Source organism: Telopea speciosissima, chromosome 8, assembly GCF_018873765.1.
Source record: "Telopea speciosissima isolate NSW1024214 ecotype Mountain lineage chromosome 8, Tspe_v1, whole genome shotgun sequence".
In the NCBI taxonomy this organism is placed as follows: domain Eukaryota; kingdom Viridiplantae; phylum Streptophyta; class Magnoliopsida; order Proteales; family Proteaceae; genus Telopea; species Telopea speciosissima.
In genome coordinates this window covers 56,206,043-56,218,458 of record NC_057923.1, presented here as the reverse complement: position 1 = coordinate 56,218,458, position 12,416 = coordinate 56,206,043, and the positions used below count along the sequence as shown (strand labels likewise).

Sequence of the window (12,416 nt, the reverse complement as noted above, 5' to 3'; positions counted from 1 at the left end):
ATCGTCTACTCATGTAGGTGATGGAGATGACAATGATGATGATGGTGGTGGTGATAGATATGTAGGACTACAAGAGGAGTATGACCAAGCAGTGGCAGTGCAAGAGCCAGAGTCGATTCGATTCACTAGGGAGACCTATTTTGATCATGCCACACAGGACACGTTCCACAGACCACAGTGTACGTCCAGCCCCACGTGCAGGCTACACAAGGGCCTCGTCGCCGGTTCTAAGCAGATGAGCAGGCTGACAGTATGGATGTTAATAGTTTTTCTAGCATTCTTGGAGGCATGAGTATAGGGGACAATAGAGGAAGTGGCCATCCTATACTGGAGAGAGCGACTGGTTAGAGTACAATCCATATGGTCATTTCACTAGCGTTGGGGAGCATGCATCTTCTTCATCCGTTCCTAATTTTGAGTATGATGCCCACTCACAGGGACATACTAGACCGTCCTTTGTCGACAACTTCTCCTACCCAGCCTACAGCCGTACATGCTGCCAACACCATCTTTTGAAAATGGTTCAGTGGCTGGTTCTTCACATTACAGTGACCTATACCCAATGATAGGTTACCTGCAATATGTAGATGAGACTATTTGCAGGGCAGCTGTGGAGAACTACTCTCGTTTCTTCTTGCACATATGATGTGGCATCAAGGTTCAAGGTCTCGGTATCTCAGCTGGTTTCGGATAGCCAAAAAACCGAGTTGTCTCGGTAACTCGGTGAGATCTCGGCCGAGTTGGTGCATTTTTATGTCAAATTTTGGCCCTTGGTTTCGGTGGCCATATGACCTAATTAGGTCATAAAACTTGCAGGACGGACTATTTTAGGCCCTATAAATATGGTGGAACCCTTAGGGTCAGTTTGTTTGCCGGATAAAAGTGGGATAGGCAAAAAGGGGTGGGAAAAGTGCACTATTTCCCCACAAAATACCAAGGATGTGTGTGTTTGTATACATGGGATGGGAAACTTCCAGACAAGCTCATTAAATGCATTTATTCTCGTCTGGTGAGGTGGCACCCCTCTTTTTCCCACCCCATTCACTTTCAAAGTCCTACCAAAATTGGTAGGACTTTGGCACTATTAATGAAAAAGTTACGTTTGAGTTTATCTCTCTCCTCTTCTTATTTCCTTTCTTTCCCATGGAATCCCACCCCATGTCCATGTCCTCTCTCTCCCACTAAATCCCACTCCACTACAAAATGCATTTTCCATTATTTCTTTTCCTTTCCTTTCCTTGTCAACCCAACCCACAACATATGGGTCCCACCCTCACAAGTTTCTTACCCCTTTTTATCTGGCAAACAAACGGGGCCTTAGCTTTTTAAAAATCACACCCAAAATGGTAGTTTGACTTAGGACCCTAGGTTGGTAGTGTACACTATATATATATATATATACCAATTCCACACAATCTTTAGCATTAGAACACATATAATTGAAGTAAAACAGCTTAACTAAGCAATAGGAACGAAATTTTTATAATTCAAGTAAAACCCTAAGTTTTTTAAAAATCCACTTCTTGTTACAAGCTTGGTTGTGTAAGATTTGATCAAAAAATCAGCATTTTGGGGGTTGTGTATTCACAGTCGAAACCCACCAAGACAAACGTTGGTTGAAATTTTGACCAAGTCTTGTCGAGTTGAGGCTTTTATATCAACAGTATGGTAACAGTTTCGACCAATAAGAGATTTTGGTCCGAAATCTCGGCAAGATGCTGAAAGTTTGACCGAAGCCTTGTTGATTCCCTAACTCCCCTATGCTTTCGACTCAATAACACAAAAAAAAAAAAAGGATAAGACCCAAGATCTCGGCGAGACCTTGAACTATGAGTGACATGCATTTAGCATACAATCGGAGGTCAATGCACGTCGGCTCCATCGGACCATGAGTGAACTCGATCCACCACGTCATAATTCATATCAGTAGACAGTCACAATCTTGTATCGTTGGGACATGAACGACTAGGGTGCGTGTGACATGCATTGTTCACTGTACTTGGGTGTCTATGTATTGCTCATTGGTTTTTGGCATAAATAGGTCGCGAGATCTCGTTTTTTTCAAGGGTCAAGACGAGATGGCATACGAAACAAAAAAGTGCAACAACTCGAGCGAGATCTCGGCGGAATCTCGACCCAAACTTCTTTATATGAGTGCCAGATCTCGAGATCTCTGAGATCTCATTGGGAAATCTATGTATACAGACAACTATCTATGCAAACCTTGGTATACAGACACTTATTTATGCCAAAAACCAGGACAGACACTTATTTATGCCTAATATCATTTAAGTAAATGATTTTGTATTTGTATTTGTATTTTATTTACTTAAGATATTATTTATAAATAAGCAAATACCCCTATTTGAATCCAATAAAAATAGTTAAGATTGCTTAAATTTGATTTATATTGAAGGAGTTATGTACCGGTCAAACTTAATTTAGTGTGCACGAATTCTGTCAAAATCGCTCTGAATGAAAATATTTTTTTGGACATCAAAACAAATGAATATATTACAGCACTTTTGGTTTTTAGCAATGTCTTACCATATTAAGATTTATGGAATTTTTAGAATTGAGAAAAACCCCAGCATTAGAAAGTTGAAAATTGCATCTTCCGCCGAAAATCCAGTTTTTGTTCTTGAACTAGGGGGTTGACTTTTTTTCCTTTTGGAATTTTATTTTTTAACTATTTTTATTATATTCAAATAGGGGATATTTTCTTATTTATGAATAATATCTTAAGTAAATGAAATACAAAACATTTACTTAAATGATTTTAGGCTTAAAGTCCTGGTTTCCCACTAAGTGAAACTCCTATTTGGACTTTGTTTTTGCAAAATCTGATAGTGTCATTGTGTTTAAATGGCCTAAAATAGGCTGAGTACCAAGTTTCAGACACAAACTAGGTCTATAACCCACCGAAACCAGGTTTCGAGTTGAAAAAAAAAATGCACCAACTCGACCGAGATCTCGAGATATCTCGGGTCAACTCGGTTTTTCCCAGGGTCGAAACTTGGTTGAGTTCCGAGTTTTAGTTCCTTGCTTCATCCATTGTTGCATAATTTACTGGTTTTACTTGCCAAGTATTCTTATAGTACTAAAACAATGTGTAGAATAGAAAACATTACATAAAATATACAACTGGGTTTGATGTTTACTAACAACCAAGGGTGCAAATTTAAACACCAATTTGTGTTTGTTTTTTGTTTTTTTTTTTTTTTGCAATTTGAAGATTTGCATATGTTTATTAAGCCTAAAACAAGGTTTCCCGAAAGTTTTGGAGCCTAATGTGGCCATTTTCCCACCGAAAGATCAAAACAAAATAAGCTGAGAAAAAATGCAAGGTTTCGGCGAAATTCGCCGAAGGTGGTTTCGACCTAACCAAAACACCGAAACGAGATGAGTTTTAGAACCTTGAGCAAATGAGAGAGGATTATTCATCAGAATTACCACATGAATTTGTGCTAATCATTAACCAAAGGTGAATCATTTCAGCCAAATATCTTATAGGTAAGGAAAAATGACAATGCAGAAACTAGATGCGCACCTGCTGATGTGTTTCTTCAAGTTCGTCCAATGGAGCAGCTTTATCAGACATAGTCTGTGGAGTGAGCTTTAAGTTCTCTTCCAAATAAAGAAATATCTCATTCGTACATAAAATCAAAGCATCGAGTCTCTTATCTTGCGCTGGAAAAGCTGCCTGTTATCCATCGGTGAAAAGTTAGCTTAAAGTAAATGACCAAACCAAACAATGAAAACCTAATACACAAACCTTCTTTCTTTTTTTTGTGTGTAGGTCTCTACTCCACACACACACACCCCTCCCCCGCCCCCCAAAAAAATGGTAACAGGAAATTTATATATATTCTTTAAGCCTACTCCTCAAAATTACAAGAAAACGAATACTATGATTAATTCCACAGGGAAAATTAACTTTCATTCCCTCAAGTGACCCTCAAGTGACATTAGACTATAAATGGGCCATCTTCCACAACCTGCCTTTTGTCCCGAAAGGGATATGAGGCTCAACGAGTAAAAATTCCCTTCAACCCCTTACACCACCTCAAGTGACATTAGATACACCAAAAACTAACCACCATAAAGCCTCTGTTATAACTTACGAGGCAATCCACAAAGAAACAATGTGCATCTATCTCATCATTTTCACACATTACACACTCATTTGCCAAGTACACTCCATTATGTAGCAGCTTATCTTAAAATCAATCAAATTCCATATGGAAGCCCCAACTTTTTTTCCAAATTCCTTTTATAGGTGAGAGATTTTTTTGTTCCTTTAGAAGAATGATTTAAATGTGAAAATCCCTTTTGATCTTCTTGTTAGACTTTCTCGAGTCTTCACCAATGCTACTACAATGGGCATCTTCAGAAATTTAAAACATGGCCATGCATTTCCTAATTCCGCTTTCAGTCATAACCCTACTAGGTATTAGCTTTGTTTCCTTTGATTTTCTGGCCTCATATTGCTGTCTGCAGGGCTGTTTATTTCTTAAAAGATTCCAAATCAGCATTCTATCTGCCCTTTCAGATTTTCAAAATGACCTGAATGGAAGCAAGTTCTAGAGCTGTGTGCTAATGTAGCTTCACCTTCGTCTGCAATTATCTTCCCACATTCTCACACTTACCATTATCCACCACAGGTAAAACCTCCATGAAGGTACTTTCATAAAGGGAAAATATAGATAACGACCTGTTAGTGATTTTTTATTTTGGTATGAGTTCATGTTCTCTTGCCCTTTGGCAAACTTGGATGGACATGGGTGCGCCATGTGATAAGAGAGCCCACACTCATCTCACTGGTCAAATTTCAGCCTGAAACAAGCAGTGGAAATGGTTAAAATGTGAGTTCAACATAGAATTACAAGTGTCAGCTCACATGGAGTGTTTGTGGTTTTCTGTAATTTCAAACTAATGTTAAGGCACTTTCCCTCCCTGTTTGGGCTAAAACCTGACTGGTGAGATGGTGCCCTCTATCACATGGATCCACCCATGTTTGCTGATGTGGCAGGTAGTAAACTAGTAATGCATTCCAGCTGTCACTAACAAGTCGCTACATATATTAGAGAATGTGTAATCCCCACACACTAGAACCATATAAGTTCTTACTTTTATTGAGTTCCATTCTCTACTATTAGCATCATATTTTTCATTGAAAACTCCTCTCCAAACAGCTTCTTGATAGCAAGCATTTGGGATAGCATTTGGACATGGCAGAAGGGGAAACAAAAATATCCCTCAAGGTCCAGTGGTTCCTGAAAATCAGCCTTGACCCTATTAAATGAAATAAAATCCATACCTGATCCATATGATGAAACCCCCAACTAGATGCAAACAAATGGGCAGTTACAGGCACGTAGATATCCTCAACAATAAAAAAATTTGTTGGGGTAAGGGGTCATTGGGGGAAGATATGTGGGAAGTGGAAACCTTAACCTGCAAAGAAAATCTAATAACTAATATATACAAATGAACTCCATAGATCACATCATCTTGTAAACAACTTCACTTGTCCACAACATTCAGATGTGTTGATGTATACATTGACACTGCCCTTCCCTAACAATTCGAGCTTTTAGGTGAAACGGTGAACATGGTATCACCGCAGGGAGGTCAAGTGTTCGACTCTTGAGAAATGCATCAGAAGAGTTGTCCCGACATCTCTTCTCCCTCAGTGCTGTGCGAAGTAAATGTTGCGCAAGCTCCACGTGCAAGGACCATGGGATCTTGGCCTGCACGTGCGGGGGAGTGTTGATGTATACATTGACGCTGCCCTTCCCTAACAGTTCGAGCTTTTAGGTGAAACGGTAGCGAACAACATGTTTCATGACAATGTAAATAGGTTTACCACTTACAAGCCCCTATTACTAGTGAAATACACATATTCAACAGTTGACTCTATCTCCCTTGTCCTACCCCCCTTTTTTCTTTGACAGAACAAAGAAGCATAATTATTCAACAGGAGCTCAGTTTGAGGAGCACAATTCATCTCACTAATAAAATGCTTTAATATTCCTCAAGGCCTCTCAAGAAATTGTATTTGTATCATAACAGTGTACTCTTTTCTAGGATGCCAGCGAATCTAAAAGACAGCAGTCAGAAAAGACAAACTAAGATCGACCGTCTATGTCAAAAATTAAAAGGGACATAGCAAAGCTCAACTCTTTTTATATTTAATCAACACAGAAGAAAATTTCCCAATAGCTTGAAAATACACAACCAAGAGAACCATAGGACGAGAGAAGGTAAATTCCTAAACATATCAGCGCAGCAGCAACTCTTTTAACAACAAAGGCTCATATATAAAAAACGTTTGCCACACCTGTAATGATTGCCTTGCAGACTGAGAAACTTCGGGAACTGGATCAAATTGGGAAAACCACCATGGTCCCATCAAGGACTTCAAATGTGGAGCTAACCCTCTCCTGTGGAAGTCATTCATAATATCAAGAATATCAACAGAAAACATCTACAAAGATGAGATAAAAGGAGCAACTTGCTACATGGAATCTAAATGCATGGTTTCTTTGTTTTTCATTTAATTGGAAACAGAATAAAGAAACGATTATAAAGAGAGAGCATAAAGGGGAGAGGCAAAACCAAACCACCAGCAAATAGAAGAGAAGAAACAGAGTTAAGATATGCCATCACCTCCAGGCTCCAGGCCACCCTAAACCTTGGCAGAGCTCCACCTCTAAAAAGCAATAACCAGCCTCCACCACAACCCACCTCAACTAAGGAGAATATAAAGCAAAGGACAAGAGAAACCCAGGGTAAGCAACCCCTGATGCAGCACCAAGTGCCCACACCCGAAGGAAGAAAAAAGAAGAAGAAGAAGCCCTGAAATTAGAGCTTAGTTTGGGAGCCGTAGTTTAGGTTTGCATTTTAGTATTTTCCATATTTAATTTTTATTTCAGCCTATTTGTAAACTTAAATTGAACCGGTTCAAACCATGGTTCAATTTAAGTGATTTTTACAAGTCTTTTATTTTAAGTTGTTAGGGACAATTAGGTCTTTTTATTTCAAGTTTTTAAGTTGTTTTATTAGGTCCCCACCCCTCCACGATTTAAGTGAGGGGAGTAATTAGATTGTATTAGGATTTGGTCTATGGCCATGTTATAAATAAAAGAATATCGTGGGAGGCTCCCCCACGGTTGAGTAATTTAAAAAAAAAAAAAACAGAATTGTGCTGCCACCATTGTTGCTGCTGCTGCTCCTTGTGAGGTTGCATCCTTGTGGTTCTATCAAGGTGGAAAGGGTAGGTGGATTTCCTACAACTCCTTGCGCCGTGACGGCCTGGAGGATCCCTAAGTTTGAAGGTGGTTCTATCCTCCTAAGTTCTCAGTTGTTGCCATTGAAGACCTGCAACTTCCAGTAAGATCACCTCTGTCCAGTCTTGTTTCTTCATTAATTTTCATTCAAACATTGTCTACAGCCCCCCCCCCCCCCCACCCCTTTCACTCGATCCAAACCTCAGTCCCTTCCTTCCATCTGAAACCCTAATTCCCTCTTCTCCATTAAAGCTCCACAAACCCTTCAGCCTGACCTAGCCATCAGATCCAGCCCAAACTTGGGTCAAACCTCCCTCCCACTGTCCCCTACACTCGACCCAAAGCCCATCCCAAAATCCCAATCCTAAACCCTAGTTTTAGCTGCTTTCCCTGTTTCCCAAAACCCGAACCCCTAACCCTAATTTTTTTTTTTTTTTAATTTTCTCATTCAAACAACATCAAACCTATGCCATTAGCTTCCCATAGACCTTCCTATTAAAAGCATATAAGACTTACCTTCATTACCCTAAACCTAACCCTAATTCTGCCTTAATTTCCCTAATTCTGCCCATTTGAACAAGCAGCCCCTTATAGATCCCTATTGCTTGGCCTTTAGTACGATCCTTCTCCTATCTAGAGCTACTTTAACCCTGCTCATTTATCATGAACTTGCACCTCGACTGTTTCTGTGTGTTTCATCAAGATTCAAAAAGACACTATTGAAGACTTGCAACACATTATTTCCCATGGGGATTGGGGGTAAACCCCACAATAGAATTCTTAAATAAATACAACAAATAATGAATTTTCAAGGTCCAAAGATAAAGCAATAATCTCTGAACATGTATATATGATCAGAAACACCAGAACATAGCATAATCAAAAGGCTATTTCCCACTCCAAAAAGCCAAGGTGATATCCATGTGCTAATGCAAGCGCAAAAAAAAAAAAAAAACATGAGAGAGACATGAAAACAAGTAAACAACTTAACTCAACTCAACTCAAATCAGCCTTATCCCAACTAAATGAGGTTTGGTACATGGATCCTTTTCCTCCAATCAGCTCTATTCGACGCGATACTTGTTACTAATCCTAAGCTATACCTGTCTTTCCTCACCACCACTCCTAGGGTCATTTTAGGCCTATCCCTGGATATTTTAGCTCCTTCAATTTGAATCAAATCACCCTTCCATAGTTGAAAATTCAAAGGCCTCAGTTGCACATGCCCATGCAACCTCAAACGACTTTCTCACAACTTACCATGTATCGAAGCCACTATTTAATTAGCTCTAATTTGTTAAATCCTTATTTTATCCTTTCTAGTTTTACTACTCATCCATCTCAACATCCAAATTTCAGCTACACTAAGTTTATCTACGTAGCAACAGAGAAGCTAACAACCAGTCTTTAGAGAGCTTGAAGAAGAGAAGGAGAAAGAGAGAATACGATGGAAGAAGAAAAGGAAAAGACTAGACCATGATGGGATTCAAAATACTCCTATCGTGGTCTTTCCCAATATTTATAAACATTCGTTAATAGACTAGTGGGAAACCTACAAAGAGTACAAGTCTAATTACAAGGAAACTAAATAACTAAACAACTAAAGAAATAAACTAAAAACACAACTCTATAACTCAACACACACCAACACATACCACGATAGGGACACTCCCCCTATCATGAGTAACCTCTAACACTCCCCCTTAAGCTGGAGTATATATATCTCCCATACCCAGCTTGGAACAACCAGTAAGAAACACAGGCCGAAGCAGCGTCTAAGAGAAAATATCACCAAGTTGATCGGTGGAGTTAACAAAATAGCAAAGATCAGTTTTTGCATAACATTCCTTAAAAAATTACAGTCGACCTCAACATGCTTAGCCCTCCAATGGAAAATTGGGTTACTCGCAATATAAATCGCAACTTGATTAACACAATACATCTCCATAGGTTTAGTAACTGAAAATCCCAACTCTTGAATAAAAGACTTCAACCACATATGTTCCATAGCTCTATATTTAGCCTCTGCACTCGATCTAGCCATTATAGTATGCTTTTTACTCCTTTATGTAACAAGGATTTCACCAACAAACATACAGTATACAATAGTAGATCTCTGATCACCTTCAGCACCAGCACAATCAGCATCAGAATAACCATAATATCAGTATAATGACCATTACGCCGATAAACAAGACCTTTCGCAAGAGCACCTTTAAGATACCTCAAAATGCAACAAGCAGCATCCAATAGGCTTGTTTGGTAGTTTCCATGGACTAACTAATAATACCCATAGCAAATAAAATATCAGGTCGAGTAATGGATAAATAAGTTTTCCCACAAGTCGCTTTTACTCATGTTAATCCGCACTTTTTTTGTCTTTCCACGCTCCAAGCTTCAAATGAGGATCTATAGGCGTATCCACAGGCTTCGAGTCCAACATCCCAATCTAGATAGAAGATCAAGCACATACTTCCTCTAAGAGGGACAGACTCCCTTTGCACTACAAACAACTTCAATACCGAAATATCTGAGCATTCCCAAATCTTTCATATGAAAATGTCGATGCAAATACGCCTGGACAACCTTAATCCCAAAAAAGTCATTACCAAAAATAATGATAGCATCTACATACACAACCAGAATAACCACCTTGGACCCATGTCGACAAATGAATACAGAACGATCAGAGAGGCACTGTGTGAACCCATAACCACCAATGACCTTACTGAATTTGTTAAACCAAGCATGAGGGGAATATTTCAACCAATAAATAGCCTTGTGAAGACGGCAAACCTTTGATACATTCTCCCCCAGAGCAACTTACCTAGAGGCTTGCTCCGCATACACCTCCTCCTTAAGATCACCATAAAGAAAAACATTTTTTCATATCAAGTTGAAACAAAAGCCAATCAACATTAATAGCCAAGGATATTAGAACACGAACAGAGCTAAGATGAGCTACTAGAGAGAAGGTCTCAAAATAGTTGATGCCATGCGTTTGAGTATATCCTATGGCAACCAAGCGAGCTTTCAGTTGCTCAACAGAACCATCTAGTATATACTTATATACTTAACAGTGTACACCTAACAACACCACACAAGTTCCTTCCATGTGGCTAAGTCAGTTAGAGACCATGTCTTACGATCTAACAACGCATCCATTTCTACATCCATGGCGTTCTTCCAACCAGGATGCAACAATACTTTCTGATACTTAGCAAGCACAGACACACTAGATGAAGACAAAGCAAAATTACGAAGCAAAGAAGGAAGATGAGAAATTGTTACAAATTTAGCAATAGGATAGACAAAATTAGATTGTTGATTACATGTTCAAATAACTTTACGAAGCGCGACTGGCAAGTCAATGGAGGTAGGTTCTCCAGGCAAAGGTTATGATGAAGTAGAGGGTGGTATCGTAGGAACAGCCGGAACTGTTGAAGTTGACTTAGATCGACGCTTGTATACCTGAAATTGCTTGTGTGGGAAAGTAAAAATAGCGGAGTCAATAAGAGAAAGGGATATAGGAATAAGTGGTGGATCTAGAAGATCAGCATCCAACTTAGGACTTGCATAAGAAAATAAGGTGCAGATTCAAAAAAAGAAACATCAGCACTGACAAAATGTTGATGCATAACAGGATCATAACACTGATAGCCTTTCGAGTGCGAGTTTATCCAAAGAAAACACATTTGGTAACACGTGGGGATTTATTAAGAATAGGACGGAGGTTGTGAACAAAACACGTGCAACCAAACACCCATGGTGGTAAGCCAAACAAAGACGATTTGGGAAAAACCACAAAAAAGGAAGATAGATTGTTAAGAACAGCAGATGACATGCGATTAATCAAATAGCAGGCAGTCAAAACCGCATCACTCCAATAAAATTTGGAACACGCATATGAAATATAAGAGATTGAGCAACTTCCAACAAATGCCAATTTTTTCTCTCAGCCACACCATTACGTTTAAGAGTATATATACAACTAGTTTAATGTATCATCCCAAGATTATAACAAAATTTGGATATTTCTCGTTGAGTATACTCAAGAGCATTGTTAGAGCATAAAACTTTAATTGACACACCAAACTGAGTCTTTATTTCATTATAAAATCGTTTAAAACAAACAAAAATTTGGATTGATCCTTTAACAGATATAACCAAGTCACCCTACAATGATCATCAACAAAGGTAACTGTTAAGAGTTGTCGATTAGAGTTTACAGGGTTTCTGGGGGTGTTTTAGTCTTATTTGTATTTCTAGTATATTCCATTGTCTTAAGGGTATTTTGGGCAGTTTACTTGTAATTCATTAATGCTGAGATTATAAATAAGATTGCCCCCCTCACGATTATTTACACAGAAATCGTGAGGGAGTTTAACCCTCTCAATCAATCTCTCTCTTCTTCTCTTCTCTTCTCCATCTTCTTCTTCTTCTGCTTCTTCTTCTTCTTTGTTCTTCACTGCTGGTCAGACCTAGGGTTCTGTTCTGTTACATGGTATCAGAGCACTAATTCTGATCAACAGGACTTTCCTTTGTTGCTGTTTTGAAGGCTTCTCCTTCCTCTTGCTCCCTTATCGTGGTCTGCAGCAACCAGATGTTGTATATTCTTGTCTGAACCCTAGTCATACCGTAATGAAGGACTAAGGTTCCCTGCTTTGCTGAAGGATGATCGTGTTTTCTGTGCCAAGTGCAGTTCGAGATTTCTGCTGCATGAAGTGATCGATTTCTCAAAACCTTGTGAGAATCAAGTTTCTTTTTCTCCTAGGATTTCTTCTCCATATTGGCTGCTGGTTTTGGGACTTTTATTCCTCATTATTTAGTGATTGTCTACACCAACAATTGATTGTATTTTGGGCTGTTCAGCCTCCTTTCTGCATTTGTCGACTTTTTACCCTAATCTGGGTTTGGGCTGAAATCGATTTTTGGTTTGTCTTCATTATTGTTGGCTGTCCCTGCTCTCTATCTATCCTAGGTATTTTCTGACAATATTACTTGACCTCATGGCTGATCCTAAGCCTCCCACGGACAACTTTAATATTCAAATTACTACAATCAAGCTGAATGGTGCCTCCAACTACCTTCTTTGGTCTCAAGCCTTTGAAATTTATGTTACTG

At 39.0% G+C, this 12,416-nt stretch overlaps 1 protein-coding gene across 3 annotated transcripts in view; it reads right to left on the bottom strand.

The window, feature by feature from the left end:
- Positions 1–12,416, bottom strand: part of LOC122671908 (E3 ubiquitin-protein ligase listerin) — a 107,193-nt gene that overhangs the window by 77,288 nt on the left and 17,489 nt on the right. For all 3 annotated transcript variants that reach the window (XM_043869388.1, XM_043869390.1, XM_043869391.1), the window contains 2 exons: positions 6,344–6,446; positions 3,551–3,703 (listed from right to left, as the gene is read on the bottom strand). In XM_043869388.1, the coding sequence (XP_043725323.1) occupies positions 3,551–3,703; positions 6,344–6,446 (256 nt within the window). The remainder of the gene's footprint in view (positions 1–3,550; positions 3,704–6,343; positions 6,447–12,416) is intronic.